At 43.5% G+C, this 23,843-nt stretch overlaps 1 protein-coding gene across 1 annotated transcript in view; it reads right to left on the reverse strand.

Moving 5' to 3' along the window:
* Positions 1 to 23,843, reverse strand: part of Syne1 (spectrin repeat containing nuclear envelope protein 1) — a 367,506-nt gene that overhangs the window by 31,963 nt on the left and 311,700 nt on the right. Inside the window, 5 exon segments of the mRNA XM_048354307.1 lie at positions 242 to 429; positions 3,606 to 3,768; positions 12,881 to 13,047; positions 16,779 to 16,937; positions 21,661 to 21,816. Coding sequence (XP_048210264.1) covers positions 242 to 429; positions 3,606 to 3,768; positions 12,881 to 13,047; positions 16,779 to 16,937; positions 21,661 to 21,816 — 833 coding nt within the window.

Below are 23,843 nucleotides of genomic sequence, written 5' to 3' on the forward strand. Positions count from 1 at the left end.
AGGCCCTGAGTCCAAGGCCCAGGACTGGCCAAAAAAAAAAAAAATTTTTTAGCGGATCAGATGTAACGTGGCTTTGTATTGGCGCATCATCCCTTTATCCTCTTGTTTTCGCTCCCGAACCGACATGGTGGTAATGGGAGAAGACAGGGCTGTTGGTAGCTGTGGTCAGCAACTGGGAAATACACAGCGCACCTGTGACGGGTCTCTTCCCTCCCCCCCCCAACCGCGCAGGCCCGCTCACTTGAGCCTCCTTTCCATGGACATGGCACAGATGTTTCTCCAGCGCCGGTCCAGGTTGCGTGTGGCCTGCTGGATGGAGTCGCACTCGGCGTCGGTGGCGCAAGCGTCGCAGTCGTGCAGCAGGACCTCGCACAGGTTGAGGACCGAGGCCACGCCCGTGCTGTGCTTCTCTATGTCCCTCTGCAGCTCCTGCGGGGGGGACACAGTGCGCCCCACTGAAGCGTCATCCCATCTCTGGCTCTCTAGATGCTACAGGTCCATCACTTTCACTCAGATCAATCAATTCATTCACCCTCTGATTGATTGGTGGATTCTATTTGCCCCCTCCTAACAGCTGGGGCTCCAGGGCTGAGATTTCAGCTTCAGAGCTCGGCGGGCTGTTCTAAGTTCCACCATGGCTTAAGGCAGGTAGGACCTATGTCTTCTACGGTGAGGACACTCGTAGCAGCAGTTTCCTCAGGGGACAATTTGAAATGGAGCGCAGAAATAGAGAGTTTGTGAAGGAAAGGAAAGAATTCAATTTCCCCCAACTTCCCTATGTGACCATCTTCGTGTTAACTGCATAGACTATAAACACAAGTTACTCGTTTTCTCCGTTGATCTTGTCTATACTCCAGACAGAGGCCCACGTGGGAAAGCTTTACTCTACAGCCTGTGGCGCTACGAGAGAGGCAGGTGGGTCTTGTGCAAAGAAGGAAAGTGAAATAAACCTTTTCCCCTAACTAGCGGGGCAGCTTGGGGATTGTTCAAGCAATGCCTGAAAGTGGACTAGCACAAGCTTTTGACTCACTTTACTCAAAGTAAGTCAACGTGCCATTGCTAAAAGTGAGATGCACAAGGATCATTTTTCTGCCTTACTTATGACTGTTGTGCAATTTTTGTGGGCACAGTTCTCAAAGCCTCCCAAGCTTTCCTCTTGTATTAGCAATTCCACCACTTACTCAGAAGCCTGGCATTTGTATTCCCAGTGTTATTCCTTTTATTTATATCCTTAATAACATTTTGCAGACTCTGTGAGAAGACTGACTTGTGGTCGAGTATATTAGCCATACCTTTAAGTTTTAGAGTGTTTATAGACAGTAGAAGATACATTTTCTTAAAATATGTAAGCGCATATATAGTAAATGTATCTATCTTAGTAAAGTAGATTTAGTGCATTCTGTTGTGTAGAAAAGTGTACCAAATCTATATTACAAAAACTAACCTGAGCATTTTCACAGAAACAAAGATTAAAAAGATTGGCTCCTGAAAGTGAGATCCCACGTACACCCAAGGTCTTCCTGTAAGGACATCATTGGGAAGGAGTGTCGGTACCAGAACGGAGCCACACATTAAAGCCTGGCATGTTAGGTAGAGACAGATTACAGAAACTGATGGAGGGCTGGGTCCGATCAAGGCAATACATTGCGTGTGGATACAGACAGATTAAAGTGAAGCCCCCGGTACAACTAATACATGCTAATAAAGATGTGGAGAAGCCAGGCACCGGTGGCTCAGGCCTATAATCCTAGCTACTCAGGAGGCTGAGATCTGGGGACTGTGGTTCAAAGCCAGCCTGGGCCGGAAAGTCTGGGAGACTCTTATTTCCAATAAACTACTCAGAAAAAAGCTGAAAGTGGCTCCGTGGCTCAAGTAGTAGAGCACTAGCCTTGAGCAAAAGAAATTCAAGGACAGCACCTAGGCCCAGAGATCAAGCCCCAGGACGGGCAAAAAATTTATTTTGGTATAACTTTCTCCAAGTAATAAAGGGGTATTGCTGACATCATTATAGTAAATTCCAATCTTAAGACTTGAATGTTTTTTCTTTTAAATCAGTCTGTAGTGACCCTAAGGTAGATAACAAGATTGTAGTCTTGGTTTTAAATCTAAATTCATAATATGGTCTCGAATCATCATATAATGTCTTTGAGTTTGTTTTCTGTCATCCATAACACAGAGAACTTTGACAAAACATTTTCTAAAGCCTGCTTAAGTCTACACAAAACACACTTCTGCCTTCCTATAATTCTAACAAAGTTTTATTTTTTAGTTCCATATAGGGAAACAGAAGAATATGAGTCAGCTGAACCTGCCCATTTAAATATTCATCCAAGTTTTCCCATTTTGAGGCCGATAAATTTTATCTGGTTTTCACAATGTGGCTCCTAATGGGTACAACTTCTAGAGAATCATCTGCAGTTAGTTTCCACGGAGGAGACTGTAGTGAACACCATGCAATTCTTTTCTGAAAGTGGCCGCACTTACACGGCGCTGGGCCCCAGGGACTCAGGGCTTTGCTCAGAAATTTCTGCCATCATACCTCTCAGGGGTGGGCTATAGATAAAGCAACTGAGGGGGCAGATGCTAATGATGGGACCCTCCCCATGCAGGAAAGTGATCCTGACAGAATTTGAATCTAGTGTGAGTCGCTGCTATATATTTGCCATGTAATTTAAATTTAATTGGAAAGCTATATGCACATATGAAAAAGGGAAGAAATCACTAGAAGGTTTCTAATAAATCGGGTCCCTTTCTACCTTGAATCTTCCCTTCCAGAAACTCCACCCTGCAAGCTCTTACACCCTCCCACTCCTGCTTCTCCCTCCTCAGTCCTGGGGCTTGAACTCAGGGCCTGGGCACTGTCCCTGAGCCTCTTTGTGGTCAAGACTAGTGCTCTTCCACCTGAGCCCAAGCGCCATTTCACCACTTCCGGCTTTTCCTGAGTAGTTTATGAGAGATAAGAGTCTCACGACTTTTCTGCCCCGGTAACTTTGAGCTGCAATCCTCAGATTGAGACCAGTATCTGGTCTCAAGCTCTTTCTTCTGGTATTTACTTCAGTATTTCTAGCTGAAATGTTCCCTCCCTCCCTCCCTCCCTCCCTCCCTCCCTTCTAGGTGATCCACCACTCCAACCATGTCTCCAAACCCTACCCTTTCACTTTAGTTATTGTTCAGATAGGATCTAGTGATATTTGCCTTGGACCGTGATCTTCCTACTTCTGCCTACTGCATAACTGGAATCCTGGGTGTGTTCCACGATGTCTAGCTGATCTTTGAGCCCTAATGAGGTTTCACTGCCTTTTTGCCTAGGCGGAGCTCAACTCATGATCCTTCCGATCTCTACCTCTTGAATAGCTGTGATAATTAACACGTACCACTACACTCGCATTATTTATCTTAACCTACTAACTCTTCGTCCAGGCTAGGGATCTGGGCAAAAAACTTTGCCTCTCAACACTTCCCTACATAAATCCACTCCATTCTCACCAGCCCTGCCTTGCATCCTCTTGACCCTCCATCCCACGCCACTACCTTCCCTCACACCCATCCATGATCGTGGCCAGGACCACAGCATCTCACCGCCTTCCAACTGGTTTCAGAGGTACCTGCTGTTCGTTAAGCTTCTTCTGTATTTCTTCGGAATTACAGGAATCGTAGACGATGGGCCTGGCCAGCTCGGCCTCCATGTGAGCCAGCCATGCCCTCAGGCTGCTCATGTTCTTATCCAGCTGCTGCACGGCCACCAGCGTCTCCTTCAGCTTCTTCACCCTGTGGGCAGAGGAGATGAGCATCCAGCATGGATGGCACGGGGGGCAGGGAGAGGCCTTTTCCAGTTGCTTCCACTGGCAGAAGCAAACACGGGGTCTTTGGCAAGGGGGCAGAACCTCCCTGTGCCTCAGTTTCCTCGTCTACAAAGTGGGGATCCAGGTGCTGTGGTCCTCAGTTGGTGTGACAGGAGACAGAAGGCGCTCACAAGAGGGGTTTTCCATCGGAATGACTTTTGGGAATCTCCCAAGTTCTTGGGATCAAGACCGCAAGTTTGGGTTTTTATGTGCCTGAGGGACTTGGTAGAAGAATTACAATGCACTTCTAAGGCACAGAAGAGAAGAATAAGCTAAAACCAGTTGTTCGGGATGCTCAGCCTGGAGGGAACCCCCGAGAGGGTCTTGGACTGTGAAAAGGAATTGGAAAGGCTGATTCAAGCCTGGTGCCAGTGGCTCAAGCCTATCACAGTAGCTACTCAGAAGGCTGCAATCCAAGGACTGCAGTTCAAAGCCAGCCTGGATTGGAAAGCCTGTGAGACCCTTATCTTTAATTACGTGGGGAAAAAAAGGCAGAAGAGGAGCTGTGGCTCAAGCGGTAGAGTGCCAGCCTTGAGCACAAAAGCTCAGGGACTGTGCCAAGGCCTTGAGTTCAGATACTGGTACACACACATAAAAGAGGCTGATTCAAGGAGGAGTCACAGACAGAGAACAGTAACAGAAAAGGAGCAGGAAGACCATGGAAGCACTGCATAGACCTGGAACAGGAGGCTCAGGAGGAACAGTATCCGTGTGATCAAAAGGCACCTGAGCCACAGACTCCTGGTTGGCCTCATGCTGAGGAAGAATCCCCAGCCCCAATCCAGTCCTACTGCGTCTGAACTGAACTCTGCGCGCTGCTCAGGCTCTCCAAGTGATTCTGACACTCGCTAAAACCTGAGAAGGAATGCTCACCCCTACGGCAGAGCAACAGCATGGTGAGGCCTAGGGAGTAGGGAGGCCCTGGCGCCTGACAGGAAGAAGGGCCCTCGAGCCTGCGAGGGTTCCTGTAGGCTGTGGACACCCGAGACATAACACAGGCTCTGTAAGATGCTTATGGTCAAGAAATGAGTTACTTGTTTTAGAAACACAGGCCATGAACATGAGCAAGTACAATGTAGAACTTCCAGAATGATCTTTGTGCAACGCAAAAGTATGTGTTCCTTTGTTCAAGTTGATGTAGTTCATTACTTGGAATAGCCTTATAAGAATTTTAGACAGAGGCAGAGAAAAGGAGGAGCTATGATAAATGAATGGAGATGTCACACAAGGGAGAGTATGTACATCAGTCCCGAGGACCCTTCCCAATGTGGGCAGAACGTGAGAAGTAGTTTGAGATGGATATAGGGATGCTTGTTACCTTGTTAGTATCAGGTAACCGTTACTATCAGGTATGGATGATCTGTTCCGGTGGAGCTGATACAATCGAATGTACACAGACTGCTCTAAGCCGAAAGGTCGTCGTGATAGATGACTAACAACTTCACAACAGTTCTACCTTCAGTTCATGAGTCCTCTTTTGGTTGAGGAAATAGGCCAGCTTATTTTCATTGTTCTTAATATAGGTAAACAGCAGATAAGCAAAGAATGTCATCCTGGCCCACTTGAAGAGGTTGAAAAAGAATGTCAAGAGCAACGTGGTTTTTAAGACTGTGGGGATGGGAGGGATTTTAAGGGGATGCTTCAATAGGATGTTCTCAGCTGCCGACAGCGCACACGCACAATCATCAGGATTTCCCATCTGCACTCCACTGCAGTGTTAAGTGAATCCTTCTCGAAGCGGGATGTAGAACTGGTCGAGGGTGCTTTCAACCCTCATGTGCAAACTCCCAGCTCTGCCTCCCCACCCCGCAGATTCCCGACAAGCTTCTCTGATCCACAGCCACTACTCTGAAGAACATGTAACATCGCTGAAGCATTTCTGCACGCCTTAATTTATTTCTAGTTCCTTAAAATGGATCTAATCACTTCTCTGTCTGTTTCTGATCAATTAGTGCTTCTCTCTCAAATGAAAAGGCAATTCCTGAGATGACATAATCGCTTCTCCTCTTCTTGATTGTTCTCAAATCAATGTCACACAAATGCTTCTGAAGCAAATGCTTGCTTCATCGTGATCAGCTACTAACACTAACTGTCCTATCTCTGTTTGATTAGTTATAATAGCAACACCTACATGTTAATCACGTTTGTAATTTGTAAAGGCACTCTCAAGTGTGTTGAGACTTATTTTGTAAAAAAAAAAAAATAACACGGACTAAAAATTATATTCATATTGCACAATGCAGTCTGTTGATTGGTGATGAAACGGTTGCTATGTTTGCCATGACTCATAATCTCACTCAAGATAAGAATTCCCCAATTAGCAATCGAAGCTCAAAGCCCACCCAGCCTTCTTTGACCTTTGATAGTGGTGACCTTGCACTATATTTCCAAGACCTTTCGCATACAATCCACTCACATTTCTCTCATTCATAAAGGCACAATTTTGGAGGGGGGGGGTTGGTCATTGAATGACAGTTCCAGAATGGATTCTGGGTACATCCTTCTGCATCCATTGGGACATTATGCACAGGACTAAGGCACGGACGTGGAATTGGGCAGGACCTTCCTTGGCCATGATGAATGGTCCTTCAAGAGCAGAGCTAGAGGATGGCACACAGCACTGAGACATCTGTCCTGACTTGGCTCTTGGAAGCAGGGCCTCCCCACAAGCCCTTCCCGTGCTCCCACTTGGTGCATTCAGAGTGCTGACCATGGTTTGGAATGGGGCTCGACTGCAACCTCAGGCATTGGTAGGGTTAAGGAGAAGCTGCAGTGTTTGTTTTCTGTCTCCCCTTATTCAAATTCCCTGGGGTTACTGTGGTGGTCTCCCCTATAGTAAGTTCTTTAGGGAGCTCAACTAAGAAATTCCACATTCTCTTTTCCTGCTACATATTAAAAGCTCAGGGTTTAGTGCAAAGCTGGACATTGCTCCAAAGCCTGCCAACCATGAACAACTAGTTGATGTAAAATACTTATAGTGAACATTTTAGTTTAAAAGTATTCATCGGGATATTAAATACATTCTTCCTCTCTGTAGGTCTAAGGGTTGCAAATGGTCTATTCATCAAGTAATAAAATTCATTCATTTTCCTGACTCAAAGCTGATAAACATCAGCAAGACGTCCACAGCACAAAGGGATGTGAGTAAACACAATTCTACTGGACTACCTATACAGGTAAAAATAAATGACAGGACGCACAATCTTATATACTGAATGAGTTCCAAGTCAGCATGGTTAGTGTGTAATGTGTCAGGGGCATCGTGACACGGAAACGAATGTTCATACAGTTCATTAGGGACAACTTCCTCTTTCAAAGTAAGGTGTCAATTTAGTAAAGTCCATGGGGGTGAACAGCTAAGTGGTTCTTAGTTATCATTGTAAGGAAAGTATATTTTAGTACAAATAGCAACAGAGAGAGAGAAAGAGAGAGACAGAGAGAGAGAATGGGGAGAAGTGGGCAGGAAAGCCTACATACACTTACTGTAGCCTATTAAATTTGACATTTTCATGATCGGGATTTTTCTTTCCTAGAAGAAATGTCTCATGGATTTCCCTGTCTTCCTTTAAAGGAAATCCCTGGTGACAGTATCATAATATTTCTATTTATTTAGGACCGTCAGGAGTTTGGGCTTTTGGTAGCATACAGGATTATAATTCAAATTAGATGCCTGTCTCTATGGCCTACGTGTGTGCAAGTGAGGACACAAAAAGTCTAGTAAATCCACAAGTCGGTGTGGCTTGTGATGCTCCTATCCTGGCCTAGCATATATCTCAGACACCTGACTTTCCTCAAGGGAGATTACACTGCAGATCCCAATGTCCAGCCCGATAAGCCAGCCAGACTAGGCACACACATGCACACAAGTATTTATACCTGGCGCACACACATACACATGTACTCCTTTCCTTCAAATAATTTAGTATAGCCATAACCCAAAACAAAGCTCAAATAGAACCCAAAGCACCATTAGTAAATCCTATCCATCTAGAGGAGAAATGGAGAATGATAGAGCAAAAAACCTTTTTTAAAAAAAATTAGTTAAAATGAAAAACATTACAAGCTGAATATTTGCATGGTGGAATAATTACAATGCACACATAAATTTATACATTTCCATATATCCTGTATTAATAGCAATAGTAACATCTTACTATTGATGTGTTTAATTATTAATTATATTAATAAATTAAAGGCCTCAATTAGTCAATTGGACAAACACAAACCAAAGCTGCTTCTTCTCATACACAAAATCCTCCAGCCCTCTGAAATGTGATTTTTTTTATTATTAAAAACGTGATTATCAAAGAGACAGTTTTCAGCTTTACAGCTACGTAGTTGCTGAGGCTGAACTGGAGTTTCCTCAGAATCCTGTCCTTTAAATAGCAGATGACAGACCCACTGGGTCTTTTTTCTGACTCTCTTCCCCGTGTCTGTCTCTGCCTCTATGGTTGCCATTCTACTTGCATGACGCACACAATCCAGAGACAACTGGACCACCGCGTCATCACCCAGCCCAGCCACCTTCCATCCACCTGCACATGCCCGGCCGAGGACCCAGAACACATGCCACCACCTCCCGGGCGTGCACGGCCCAGCATCGCCTAACACCAGTCACCTGCCCTCCACATCGGCACCAACCGTGCTGCGTTAGAGCCTCCGGCATCTACCCGGGAAGCCCCACGCCACCCGACAACTGTGCCCAGTACAAGGGACTGGAGGGAAGGCCTGCCTGGTGACATCGCAGTCACAGTCGGGGAGCTCCGCGTCCACGCCGACGTCCTCGGCCATCCTGGCGGCGCGGAAGTCCTCCACCACCACCATGAAGCCTCCTGTCCCAAACGTGAGACTCCGCTGGGCAAACAGAACAGGGCTACCCTCCGCGTGGGGATGAAAAGCGTCCCCTGGCCCGGGGCAGACAGACCTAAAAAAATGTTCACTCTAGACAAATGGTGCTAGTCTCTGCCTGATAACATGACACTGAGCACGGACAAGTGGTCATGTTTCTAAATAAAACTTACATTCATTAACATGTGCCAGGCCCTGATCTCCTGGAATGTAGGCCACGAGGGTAAGGGGGAGGGGAGGGGGGAGCTCCGGGTAATCTGCCCGGAGGAGGAAGAGGGCATAGCACTAAAGAAAGCGTAATGCTGGCTGCTCCCACGCTGCCCTTCTGTGAGGACAGGAGACTTCACTTGGGGATGGCTTGTCACATGAGGAAGGCTTTTTGAAATTAAAAAAAAAAAAAAGCACTCACAAAACCCCCCTACACACGGCAGATCGTAGTAGGAAATGAAGCAACTTCCCTTTTTCTTCTTGTCCAGCAGGGTAAGTAGGACTTGGGAGGGAGGGCGGGGGTAGAGAAGATAGGAGGAAAAGATATTCTGTGGGAAAGTATTTGGCCTAACCTTCCTGATAGACCGCTGGAGAATGACAATAAAAGAAATAGTAGTCTTCTCTTTATATGTCTCTAGGAGAACACAGTTGGATAGACAACAAGGTTAAGAAAAATAAGGGAAAGAGTGGATCAAAAGGGGAGTCTGGGAAGGTGGCTTAGTGGTAGAGTGCTTGCCTAGCACGCATGAAACCCTGGGTTCGATTCCTCAGTACCAGATAAACAGAAAAAGTCAGAAGTGGCGCTGTGGCTCATGTGGTAGAGCGCTGGCGTTGGGCACAGAAAGGCTCGGGGACAGAGCTCAGACCATGAGGTTAAGCGCCAGGACTGGGGGGAAAAAAAAAAGAGGAGGGAGTGAAAATGTAGAAGGAAGGATGTAGACCCAGATGTATTATATACCTAAACCTAAATGACAAAAAAATCAGCCCATAGCCTAAACAATTAAGAAAGGTGAGGGAAGGAATATTGGGAGGGGTGAATGAGGATGTTGGAAGGGGTAACGTTGATCCAGAGGCACAGTATTCATAAACTGCTTTGTTGAATGGCAACTGCTTAGAACAACTACGTAAAGATAATAAAAATATAAAAAAAAATTTTAGACAGAAAAGCCCCTCAAGAAAGGACCTAAGGTGACAAACTAACATGTTATGTGAAAGAACTAGAGAAAAAGAAATCTTTTCATTTGTCTAGCAAGCTTGTAGGTAACTTTTTTCTCTTGTGAATATCCCAAGTTTCCAAATTTCCTTTATTGAATATACGAGTAGTCTCAGCGATTCCCAAATGAAAAGGCCGCACATGTTCTGTTGAATGAATCCGCATGAATACAAGTTGGAAAGGGGCAAAGTTGAGAACAGAGTGAAGTAGAGAACTATTTTAGCTGGTATGTTGTGGTTTAGACAGGCATGGGAATGCCCACCTACTCTGTGCCAGTAAACCAGTAAATGAGGAAACAGAAAGCAAAGATGAGGGCCAAGGGTCCAGAAGTTTACGGAGAGTGTCTGGATGACAGGGACACGCAAGTCAGCCCACCCATCGAGGTCGGTGTGTGTGTGTGGCTGGGGGGTGTCTCCCGGTATTTATAGCACAAAAGAGGACTTGACTTCTGTTTTTGTCATCAGTGTAGTGGTTGGGCAGTGAGGCTAATCATAGCTAAACCTTCATACATGGAAACTGTTGAAGAACTCCTGCCAGGTGTTTCCACCTCTGTGTGGAAAACGGGCAGAACTCACTGCTTCCCTGGGTTTTGGTGCGTGTACCTTCCTGTCATGAACCCCTCAAGACGAGAGGCCCCTGCGCTTCCATCCCCAGCGTCTGAAAGGCCCCGTCACATGGCTCCCCCGGTCCAGGACGAGCTAGACACAGTGCCACAACACACCTGCTGTCCACCCACACGGGAGCCTTACATAGGCTGACCACTTCCTGCTCCCACGCAGGAAGCGAGACCCTGCCTCAGACCCATCCAGCAGGCCAGGCTCCCGTGGCTCATGCTTACAAGACTACCTACTTAGGAGGCTTAGGTCTGAAAACGAATGTTTGCAGCCAGCTCAGATAGACAAATCTGAGAGACTCTCATTTTTAGCAAAAAAGCTGGAACTGGTAAAGTGCCAGCCATGAGGAGAGCCTTGCAGCCACGAGTTAAAGTCACACACACACACACACACACACACACACACACACACACACTCACTCACTCACACACACAAATAAGAACTGGGAAATGGGATTGTTGAAGTCACTGACACAACCTAACACCCATTCAGCTGCATTCTCTCCGTGCAGGAAAAGGAAGCTCCCTCCAGCTTTGACAGGTGTGAGATTAGTGTGCTCTTTGTCATGGCTTTCGAGTCACACGGTGAGACTCTGCCACTCAACAAGAGTGGGACGATGAACAAGTCTAACTCTCAGCTTGTACATCTATACAATAGGTGTAGAGATACTGGCCACTTTCATGGCCTGTTGCATGATCCTGGGCAAAAGTGTTCAATAAATGTTGGCAGTACAGTACTGTTATCCAACATTCCAAAAATGGATAAACATGGACTTCCAGTTTTTTGTTTGATATGGCTATCATCTTAGTTTCTTTCTTTCTTTCTTTCTTTCTTTCTTTTTTTTTTTTTTGGCCAGTCCTGGGTCTTGGACTCAGGGCCTGAGCACTGTCCCTGGCTTCTTTTTGCTCAAGGCTAGCACTCTGCCACCTGAGCCACAGCGCCCCTTCTGGCCGTTTTCCATATATGTGGTGCTGGGAAATCGAACTGAGAGCTTCATGTGTAGGAGGCAAGCGCTCTTGCCACTAGGCCATATTCCCAGCCCCATCTTAGTTTCTTGAGCTACACCCTCTTTGTGATTTCCCTATAGAAAGAAAAAAGTATGCTCAATGTACCACTCAGCCTGCAAACTCAGCCTGCAGAATGGTGCCCTACACATAAGGGACTATGCCATGCCCACCCGATACAGCAGAGCTAGGGAAAGGAACCAGGTTGAAAAGGAGATCGTGAAGGCAGCGCCACGTGCTATAAATCGGAAGCATTTATCAATTGTCAACTCTCCTCACTCCCACAAAGGAAAAGGTCGACTCAAATATTCAACAAGTCATCTATTCATTGAATAAACAATCGATTAAGCCCCTCCCCCCACCCCACCAACCCCGATGGGTGGGCTGACTTGTGTGTCCCTGTCATCCAGACACGTTCAGTAAACTTCTGAACGTCCTTCAGAGATTTCGCTGTGTCTGTGCTGTGGTAGGAAATTAGGTATGGTTATTATGATCATTACTGCTATTATTTTTTTCTTCTGTTTTTACAGTGCTAGGAACGGGAACTCAAGGCCTGTCCCGCTAAACAACATCCCTAGCTCCAGACAGAGCCCTTAGTGTTGGAATAAAATGGACGAAGCTGTCTGTCCTCATGAAAGCCACATTTTTTTTTTTCGGAAGGTAAGTGTGTTGAACCTAAATATCTATGAGTCATTTCCTCTTAAAATAAGTAGTAAATAACCCAGTGCAACCATCAACCAATCAATGAACCTCACGAGAAGTTCTACTGTGCTGGTAAAGGCTCTCGTGTGCGGTTGTTGTTTTTTAATGACTTCTATCTCTTTGCTTTGTTAGATCCTTGTGCCATAGAAATGGAATGTAATCCACCTCACATGTAGGAGGCTCGTACTTTTGGTTCTAGTTAAGCTGAGTGTAACATTTTACTAATGAGGATACTTATTTTTATAATGGCAGTAATCAGCTTTGTCCCTACACCCTGCTAACCAAAAACACAATAAGAATATGATCATTTTTTTTTCAGGTCAGGGGTTTGTGTTACTCTTATAGACTGAAAACATTCTCCACAAGTATTGGTCATCTTTTCTCTTCCTTCCCCATAGGCAGATGAAACCCCCCTAGAATAAAGAATTATTTCTCTAGGAAATGCTATTGTTTGGCTATGACTCTCTTTACATTCTCTTTATAGAGGAAGAACTTTCAAGTTCATGAAGCTGCCATTTGTGAGAACAGCATGCATGCTTCCCCCAAATGGTGGGATTAATCCAGGAAGGGACAGTGATTAGCTGGATTACCTCGTAGCTTCCATGAAGGGGGACTGAAAAGGCTTTAAAATGCTGCGCCCATGTCTTCTAGTGAGTCAGTGCCTCTTACCTGGCAGCGATGAGATCCAGGAGATGCTGCCACCGGTCGTTGACCTTTCCAAGCTTGTATTCAATCTCGGAGGCTTTGCTTTCGTGGCTGGCTTTTGCTAGCCGTTCTCCCATTTGCTGGAGCTGTATTTTGTTCTCTTGGGCAGCAGCAATTTCCTCTTGATAATCCTGCATAATAAATAGCAATCACAGAGGTCAGAAAACATATTCTTAATGTATTCATCCGGCTCCTCTAGAAACATGGTAATTACCGTTTTCTACCGCTTGGAAGGAGTTTGGGCCTGAGGAACACCACGTGAGCATGGGTCCATGTGCACAAGAATGAGCAGCAGCGATTATGTGCAGTCGTATGCAGAGTCCAATTAGGTTTTACACAGATAGTCTTGAAGGGATTGTGCTTTGTATTTACTTAAAATGGGCAGTTAGAAAAAGGCAAAAAGCTGGGTGCTGGTGGCTCACACTTGTCATCCTAGCTACTCAGGAGGCTGAGATCTGAGGATTATGGTTCGAAGCTAGCCCGGGCAGATAAGTCCCCGTGAGACTGTTATCTCCCAGTAACCACTCAAAAACCAGAAGTGGTGCTGTGGCTCAAGGGCCTGAGCACAAAGAGGCTCAAGGACAGCGCCTAGGTCCTAAGTTCAAGGCCCACAAGAGAACCAAAAAAAAAAAAAAAAAAGGACAAACACTAATAACTTGTAGCCTGAAACTATGCTCAGTGGTAGAGTGCTGGCCTAGACTAAGTTAGGTCCTGGGTTTGATCCTGTGCATCATAAAAAACAAAACTAAGCAGAACATGAAGAGAACAATGAAAAAGTATTTACTATCTAAGTACAAAGGGTTTCACACTGCCCACTTGTTGTTCTAATCATTAACCTGATGTAATTGGGTTACAAAGCACACGTACAGATCATATCATTGCAATGCACACATGTATATGTATATCAATTACATTATCTGTGCAGAAAAGTTGAGCAAGTGTTTGTTTTTGTCTGTTGTAGGGCTTGAACTCAGGGCCTGGTTGCTGTCCCTCAGCTCTTTTGCTCAGTGTTAGGCATTCTATTACTTAAGAGCCACAGCTCTACTTCTGGTTTTCTGGTAATTAATAGGAGATAGAAGTCTCATCGCCTTTCCTGCCCAGGCTGGCTTTGAACCACAACCCTCAGATCTCAGCCTGTTGAGTAGCTTAGGATTACAGGTGTGAGCCACCAGCTCCCGTACATTTCTTTATTTTAAAGAAAGAATCCCTAACACAAGGTCAATATTTGAAAACACACGTCAATGTCAAAATAATAGTGCTTTTAGCAAATTAGCAGATCTTGGGCCTTCTTGGGAAACAGCAACCCAGTTTCTTTACCAGTTCTTTTTTATATTTTGTTTTGGTTACAGAGAACAGCTGGACATGGATCATAAGCAAGAGAAATATGACAAATGGAAGGGTGATTCTTCTTTCTGCACAGTGAGAGAAAGGACCTAGGTTTTCCGCTTAACAGTTCATTTCTGGTTGAGGTTTCTGTCATAGAGCAATAACATCTCAGCAAACTAATAAATAACAAGGAGTTTTGCATGAGTATGTGTATTTTTACCTTCCTTGCTCTAAAATTAGTGTCATAAAAGGGCTACCCTCCAAGTCTTTAACCAACGCCAAAGGGCCTTCCACTAAAAGGAGGCCAGGGAAATTCGATCCAGGTAAGTTTTGAGCACTGTCTCCCTGCTCAACAGTCCCACCTACCCACCTTTTTATGGGATTCAGACACTAAAGCACTGGGTGCATTTATTAGTAGTTTTTCATGTTGCATCACACATTTGAGATGATTTTACTGAGAATTGTTTATTCCAAAGGAATGATTCCAAGTCTTAAAAAGCATTTAGAGAGAAACAAGCCTCTTGGGTTATATTTTAAATGAAATTTTGTCAGTGTCAGGGGTCACTAAGATCTCTGGCTACCATTTATCTAGCAATGTTTTTCTTCTGTTGTCAAAATTTCATAGCTTTTCTTTAGCCAGTCTTTTCCTTTACCAAAGAGACACCATAAAGAATCGAGCTCATACCAGGCTTTTAAGTTTCAGGAAATATTTTATATATGAACTCAAAGAGTCCATATTTCAAATAGTATTTCTTAACAAAATTACCTCTGTGGAAAGCTGGATTTTTTTCTGAATTTTAAATTATGGTTGTATTTTGTTTAAGAGAGTTTTTTCCCCCTACATACCCATAATTGAATTTCATGAGCAACAGTGACGCTATAGACACAGTTAAACAAGACAATAGAAACACACTTAAGCACAGTTGGATAAGACAGCTAGTACATTAATCTCGCCTTGTAGAACATTCTTTGACACCCAGTAACTAGCAAAGTGCTCCATTAGCAAATGGTAAAATGGTATCTTTATCATTTTATCCCAGATGGTAAAAGTTTTCACATCAAAGGAACAAATCATCCTTCAAAGAATTTGCAGCATTACATACAAAACAGAAACAATTAATCATTAATGTTACATAATACTTCTGGAGTTACATTTTTCTGTATGGGAATAGAGAAAGATAAGTTTTCCTGATAAGCATTGATATTTTTTGGTCAGAATGAATGAAATCATACTTCCTCCAGACAGGAAGTAAAGACTGAGTTCTAAAATTGGAGACCAAGAGAAATAGCAATGAACCAAACAGACAAGTCATGTTTCAGGGCATGACATCCCAGTGGTCCTTTCATTCTAGAAGAAAATGAACAAATAAATAGGGAAAATAAAGCATACGTCAGATGAAGATGATACATGTGGCAATAACCTAGGAGAAACATAAACTAATATTGAAATGATTATGTATTCAAAAGTACTACAGAAACAATACTGAAACAATCCTTTTTGGTTTCAGGGTTGGGGTTTGAGTTTGAGTCCCTGTGTTTGCTAAGCAGGGCTTCTCGCATTCAGTCACATCTCCAGTGCTGATTTTTGTCTTATTTTTATTTTATTAATTTTTTAATACATTTATTTTCTGTGTGTTGGTACTGGGGTTTGAACTCAAAGCTCTGGGTTTTCCCCCCATAGCTGGCACTCTACCACTTGAGTCATGCCTCTATTTCTAGCTTTTTGCTGGCTAATGGAAGAGAAAGGTTTCTTGGATTTGTCTTGCCTGGGGTGACTTTCTTTGAACCTTGATCTCCAAGTTTCATTCAGCCTCCTGAGTAGCCAAGATTATAAACATGAGTCCCCGACATCCAGGTTGCTGTTATTTCTGGAGTAGGTTCTCACTTCCTGCCTGCAAGCATAACTATGCACGATCCACCTGTGTTAGTCTCCCTACGTAACTATGGTAACAAGTATGTGCCAATGCATCCAGGTCTTCATTAGCTGGGGGAGGGGGGTGTCTAATGACTTTTTTTGTGATCCTCCTACCCTCAGCCTCTCAAGTAGCAGGGACCATAGGGCTGAGCCACTGGTACCCCACATCCAAAGTCGTTTTAAGCAGTAGTCAATTTGACTAGTCCTATGGAGATATTAAAAATATTCCGGATATAAATCTAGCTAGATACAGATAGATACTTAGACAGAAGATATCTATAGACATCTAGAAACACAGATACCGAGAGATATTTTTTTTTCCTTTTAGCCTCCCTCTGATCATTTTTATCTCATTAGGAACCCAAACAAACTAAAACACACACACAAAAAAAGGTAGATGCCCATAAATGACCCGAAACCATTTCTTCACAAACTACAAACGCGCTCTAGATTTTTCATGTTAGGTAAGCCTGTCTATGTGAGTCTAGTTTGCATCAAAGGGATACTACGTCCAATACACAGTGCCCCTCTGACAGGCAATCTCCAGCCCTTATTCTGTCCCAATTGGAAGAATGCTTAAGCATGAGGAAGAGCAGTGACACGAGCCACCAGGTCCCATACCTTCCTGAGCTTCTCTATCATCTCCTCGATGAGAATGTCTCCATTCTGGGAGACTTTGCTTTCCATCTGGGTCAGCCACTCGCACAGCTCCTTGTTCTTTTCACTGAAGATCGCCCATTCGTTCAGTCTTTCACTGACTTGCTGCCGCCTTAGGGAAGCCTGGAGACAGGACGGCATGCAAAGGGCTCATGAGACACGAGTCAGAAACACAACATCGAGTGGACTAAAATGGGCAACAGCGGTGGAAACCTTTAAGCTGCTGGCTCTTCAAATGCAGGATCTGCCACAGCCTGCAAGTGTCATAGATTGTCATCGACAACGGACACTTCTTTCTTTTCTTCAAAGTTCACACGTACATCAACTTACTAAAGGGTCCCATGAACCCAACTTCATAGAGCAACCGGCTCAGCTTCGTACTCATTACAGAAATAGAGAAAATACCACTAAAGCAGAATATATGACCAAGAAGGAAGAAATTGGAAAGGATGGTGAAAGAAGGGAAGAGAAAGGCACCTTTACTGAGATGTAATTAATATATCACTCATGTGCTTAAATTAGACATATTTATATTCACAGAATTGTAGAACCATCACTAGAATTTTAGAATATGTCCACACTTTTCTCCCAAGGTAAACCCCTGAGCTATCAGAAAGTACTCTCCTTTTCCTCCCCCACACCTCCTACCTCTAAGCTACTGTGTGTGTGCGTGTGTGTGTGTGTGTGTCTGTGTCTGTCTGTCTGTCTGTCTGTCTGTCCATGTGCCAGTGCTGGGGCTTCAACTCACAGCCTCTCTCTCTAGCTTGGCGTTTTTGCTCAAGGCTGATGCTCTACCATTCGAGCCACACCTCCACTCCCAAATCTTTGGTATCTTCCCTAATGGTTAATTGCTAAAGGAACTAAGGGTCTTTTCATATCCCCTCTGAAGATCTTCCTTGGATAACACTTAACCCACTACTTTGTTCACTCGTTAATTGAGATGACTATTAGGGAGTTCTAAGATTTCTGAATTTATAACCCTTTCTATAAAGGCTACAAACTTCTCACTTCATAATAGTCTTGTTTCTTGGTGCAGACTGAGTTTCTAAAGACTGTTCCTAGGTGAGTTGAGGCACATATTAGCAAAACAAAATACAATCTGAGTGGTGATAAGCAGACTTGGAAAGTTCTTCTGCAGAACACAATCACAATGCCAGCCACCTCATTATCGAGTCCACTAAGCAAAACATCTTCCTGCTCACTTTCATTTTCTCCTCAGCACTTCACTGTGGGAAATTTCAAACAAATAAAAATGGAAAGAATTGTATTCTAAGCACCCATGACATATAATCGTCTATCTAAAATAGTTAAAGACATTTTGCCACATTTTTTCTTAAATGTATAATTCTTCATCCCTCTTCCCCTTTACTTTATACACAATTTAAATGAATCTCCTTTTTAAAATGAACATGAAAGTATTTCTCAGGTGTCATATGTGTGCATGATTGTTATTTTCACCTAGGATTATGCCTGTAACAATTATGCAGATAAAATTTAAGGTTCACTGAAACACAAATGTCTTCATTTCTTCAAGTATGTCAGGAATGAGGCCATGCACCTTCTACCTTCCCCAGGGCTAACCTGGGGCATGTGAGCTATTTAGACAGTGAGCGCCACAATCAATCTACCATCCTTGTTTAAATTCTGCCATTAAAAATTCATTTCTTTGATTTAACTATGATCTTTTCAAGTAAATACTCCTCTGGATTAGGTATCACTGATAAATCCACCAATATTTTCTCATTAATATAATTTCCTTTATCATTTAGCGTTGTTTGAGTCTGAATAATACAGAACAGCAAAAGGTCTGTGAATGCACTTGATACAAATAGAGAAAGCTAAGATAAAAGTTAAAAAGTTTTGTGTGGGCTGGAGGAGTGGCTCAAGTGGTAGAGCACCTGTACTGCAAGTGTGAGGCTCTGAGTTCAGTCCTCACTACCAATCCCCTTTTCTCAAATAATTTTGTAGTCAAATTCTTTTCTAAGCTCTACTTGGCATGGTACTGAGAGCAGCCATTCAGCACCCCATCTTCCCAAACTAAGTCCTTCTAGGGTGGAATACTGAGACTGAATTTTCTGGTGGCTACAGCCTTGTCCTTTCACTCAGCCTCAGAGACAGGAGTATGGGGATAGTTAAAGTTCTGGCACAACGAATGCTGACAGCCTTAAGTACATGGTCACCATGTGTAACTGATTTCTAAGAAAGGTCAGAAGTCCCTGGCCTTCAGACTTCAGGTGAATGTGTGTGCCTCTTAGTAGCTTCCCCAAATATTGGCCATGGCCGAGTGGTAAATGTGAGCATCCTCCTAACACCCACAGAAATGATGCTGCCTGTGACTTTGAGAGGTGCTAATTATCCTCCCTGCAGGGATAAGGAGCGAGTCCACTGAACAAATGGGAGGCATCTGTTGATGGTCAGGAAGAGACAGGACCAAGAAATGTGAAGTTTTCGATACAGGGTGCAATAAAACACGAAGATCCCAAACTCCCAGGCAGCTGACACTGAAAACTCATCTTCATCTTTCAGTGATGAGAGGAACAAGGCCAGGTGACCCATCTTCCCAAGTCCTTATTCCCGAAACTGGCCATTTCTGCTGACCTCTGCCCCCAAATCACTACATGAGCATTTCTGTGTGTAGCAAATAAGTCAAGCACCATCTAACATACCAGGACAAAGCAGACAGCATGACACTCACGGGCATGTCATTTAAGAAAGGGACTGGCACATGTTGAAGGCTTCTCAGAGCTGGCTGCCCCTGTTGTCCATGGCTACTCCTGTTAAATAGGATGCTAGGACACCTCCTGAGCTTTTCCTCTTTTCCCCTTGCCCCTCCCGTGTTCTGTATCTCCAGGAGGTGTGTTTATCAGGCATTGCTCTCATTTGCTTCTGCAGAGCGCTTTCACTTTAAGGGGAAGCGGTTAAGTTATAAGCACTGGGTACAAACCAGAGCCCAAAGCTGTCTAAGGGTGTAAATTCATAAGGAAGGTGGCATTTTTTGTTGTTGTTTATAAATCTAATATCGAGGCTGGATATCGGTGACTATTGCCATCTGTTTCTTGGGGTTTCATCAAAGCCCTCAAGTGACTTGTCAGCTCAGCACACATTCGCATTTTCCTAGCACCATAGACCACTGTGTTGCCTCCACAGAGACAGCTGAGCAGGAAGTACATCCTTCCCTGCAGCAAATAGTTTTAGCATGACGCTTTGAAACAAAACAACGGGCAGTTACAATGAAGTTACATATTTATAGTTTAACTAGGATTGCACACGGTTCTAAAAACAAAAACAGTAAGAAGATCAAGTACAATCCATGGCCGTGTGGGAAGCATGAGCCACTCTTTAAACCAATCTTGTTGACTTAAACAACAGGATTCACTGATGCATCCATCCTGCTCTGCCATGTTTACTTACAGCGCACTTTCCTCGTGTTTGCCTGTAGTCCCAGCTACTCCTCACCTCTCAACAGCTTTGGAAGGAACAGGACAGATCACTTGCTGCTTAGCAGGGATGTTTAAGTAAAGTTTTGGGCTTTTCTCTTGAGAGCAGGCACAGGCTTATTTCCTGTCGTGGTTTCATAGTTGTAGAAGTTCACCGGAAACCACTAACTCAAAAACTAGGCCTTACTCTCGTCTTCCTAGAACATTACATGGTGCTGCCTGACAAAATTCAGGGCTAAAGTCTCACGGTTTAAATAATTTAACCCAGGCTAAAATAATACGAGATAAGAAAGCCTGAGGCCTCAGATTTTTAGACTGATATAGAATCAGTCTAGAAATGCTATAGATCCATTCCATCAGCTTCTTTTTCTCCGCAGTTTGGCCTCCCCCTGGGGGAAAGGTATTTATCTCTTCACAGAATATCAGATGATCAACAGCAACTTTTGAAATATGTTTAGACTCTCCTGGAGTGGATAATTTCTTCACATCTGAATGCTTACAAATTAGCAATCATGTTACTTCCACAGCATTATTACATAAGTTTCCCCAGTCAAAACGTATTGTAAATCCAAAACCATCTTTACCTCTGAATATTAAAAATGTTGTCACTACTTTCTCCCTAGAAGAAGGTAAGTATCATTATTAGCAATACTTAACAAACATTTAACTTCTCTAGGTACTGGCTATTCAAAGAAATGGTTCTGGCATCTAAGAGCCTCAGAGTTTTAGACCTAGATGGCAGGTGTTCATATAAGAAGAATACATGTCACATGATGACATACACTGAAAAAATACTGGGGGTGGAGCCTATCAATGGAATGATGTCACAGGTGTTGTGGCATGGGATGGGAAAGACATTGCGTTAGAAAACTAGAGGGGAAGAAAGAGTCTGGGCTGGAGGAGCCACACAAGGTTTTAAAGTCTGTTGGTCCATCTTTTTATCTATCCCATCTATCTGTCTGTCTGTCTGTCTGTCTATCTTATCTATCTATCTATCTAGTTTTTTGGTTGGTTGTAGAGCTTGAATTCTGGGCATGGATGCCGTCCCTGAGCTTTTTTGCTCAAGGCTAGCAATCTACCACTTTGAGCCACACATCTCTTCCTGTAGACATTCCTGCCTGAACCGGCTTTGAACCACAATCCTCAGATCTCAGTCTCCGGAATAGCTAGGATTACAGGCGTGAGCCAGCCTCATAAAGTCTATTACACTATCCAGTGAATAAGAAAGGAAGAGAAATCAGTGTAGGGGACTCAAAAACACAACGTTAAGATACAATTGTCCTCATGTGAAATATTCTCGCAATAGCCTTTGTCCATCCACGCTTTGTATCACAGAGTAGGTCCCAGTGTGGATCACTTCCTGATTTTCCATCAAGGTGAGCTGCTCCCAGGGCTAAAGCTTGCCTTACCTGGTGGCACAGTTCTTCCCACTGCCTCTGCAGAAGCTCGATGCGCTCGCTAAGGATGGAGATGTCCTCGGCACTGATGTAGGCGGAGAGAGTGTCCCTCAGGAGTGTCAGCTCCGACAAGTCTTCCGTCCACGTCCCAACTGCACTTTCTAATTCCTAGATTAAAACAGAATCCTTGGCTTACCCGTGGTCGTCTCTTGTCAGTGATTTGCAGTATTCTGGAATCTCCTTTCCCTCCCACTCTTCATGATATGCCTTAGTTATTTCCTACATTAATTTGATTAACTGCCAAGGGTTTCCAGTTGCACAGTACCGTGTTTTCAGACTCTCCTTCCTATCTGTTTATCATGTCACTGAAACATTTTTTGATGGCTTTCCTACAGCGGAAGTTTCATCGTGCATTCATCTTCTTTAAATGGATGTCGCAAACCCCTAACCCATCCTTTTGGTTAGTCCTAACTACTGGTCACAGCAATGGAATATTTGAAAAGGCAACAGCCCAGATGGAACCGTCATGTTCTACATGATGAGCTGCCATGGTCTGTTCTATAGACATAGAACGTCACAATGGAGAAGATTTGGTACCTTTACTACTTAAGTTTAAATAATGCACTGAATACATCCTCTCGTGAAGCAGAGATTTGTTTAAGTTGCTGATTATGTATTTGTCCTTTTCATGGAATGATTTAAGGGAGGAAAATCCTTATAATAATATTTGAATGAGTTGACATTAGTTTTTGCAATGCTTTGACGAATGACTAGTCTTGCAATTTGCGTAACTCATGTTCTCTGCCAGCTCATTTAGAGTATGAATAGAGAATTTCACATGAGTTATTCCTTCTCTTTTTGTCTCTTCACATCGGAGACATGTTTCTAAAAGCAAAAGTAATTAATGGTACTGTCTGTAGCTAACTTTCCAGGCAATTTAGGCAAACAAGGTTTTAGCTTGAATTTTCAAGGTAATTGCTTTGTTTTGCTGCTGAGGGTATTTTGGGAAAGAGTAGCAGAGAGTTAGACTGAAATACATCCTTTCAATCTAACAGCTCAAAACAGGATATTTTTCAAGTATTCGGGGGAATAAAAAAATCAGGGCCCCTAGTAACAGCATCTGGCTGAAAAACATCGAAGTATATCTATGGAAGTTAAGGGCACAACATTTCTCTGTATATCTTTAGCTATATTAGATTGTTATATCAACGTAAAGACTTTGCTTTTTTTCCATATCAATTTGAGTGCCAGATTTAATTTGTGTATTAAGGTGGAAACGATAGTGCTGCTGTGGTGGTACATTTCGGTAATCCCAGCACTCGGGAAGCTGAGACTGGACAATCAAGGTTCAAAAAGAAGTTGAGCTAACATAGTGAGATGGGAAGGAAGGAAGGGAGGGAGGAAGGGAGGGAAGGAGGGAGGGAAGGAAGGAGGGAGGGAGGGAGAAAGAAAGAGATAGAAAAGAGAGTAAGAGAAAAGCAAATAATATATCATCAGAAACCAACTATTTATGATTCTGTCTACTACATATCAATCTGATTTAAAAAACGGCCTCTAGGGCTGGGAATATGGCCTAGTGGCAAGGGTGCTTGCCTTGTATACATGAAGCCCTGGGTTTGATACCCCAGCACCACATATATAGAAAATGGCCAGAAGTGGTGCTGTGGTTCAAGTGGCAGAGTGCTACCCTTGAGCAAAACGAAGCCAGGGACAGTGCTCAGCCCAGGAATGGCAAAACAACAACAACAACAAAAATCCTCTAAATTCAAACAACTGTGATATTTGCTACATTTATAAAGTTACTATACCTTTAGAAACTTCAATTTTTTTATCTTCAAAAGAGAAGTAACAGAATAACCTCATACCAACTGCAATCACACTGGTACAGTCACTAGCTTGGTAAAAGAATCCCTAAAATGTCCACTCTTGGCTATCAGAAGCCTTGCTTAATGTATTTCTTATAAATTGATGATCACAGATTTAAAATAAATTCTTTTCAACGTTTGTAACCTTCACATACTTTTCATTGGCAAAGGTTCCGGCTATGTCCTCAAAGTTGTGATTGTTCTACCTCAGTCATAAGTATGCCTTACCATACTTCATAGTACAATGCTCCAAGATAATTTAATAGTTCACTCACTGAACCATCCATGTTGTAAAGTATCCTACCTTCTACCTTTCCTAATTCTATCATT

Source organism: Perognathus longimembris, chromosome 9 (genome assembly GCF_023159225.1).
Source record: "Perognathus longimembris pacificus isolate PPM17 chromosome 9, ASM2315922v1, whole genome shotgun sequence".
NCBI lineage: Eukaryota > Metazoa > Chordata > Mammalia > Rodentia > Heteromyidae > Perognathus > Perognathus longimembris.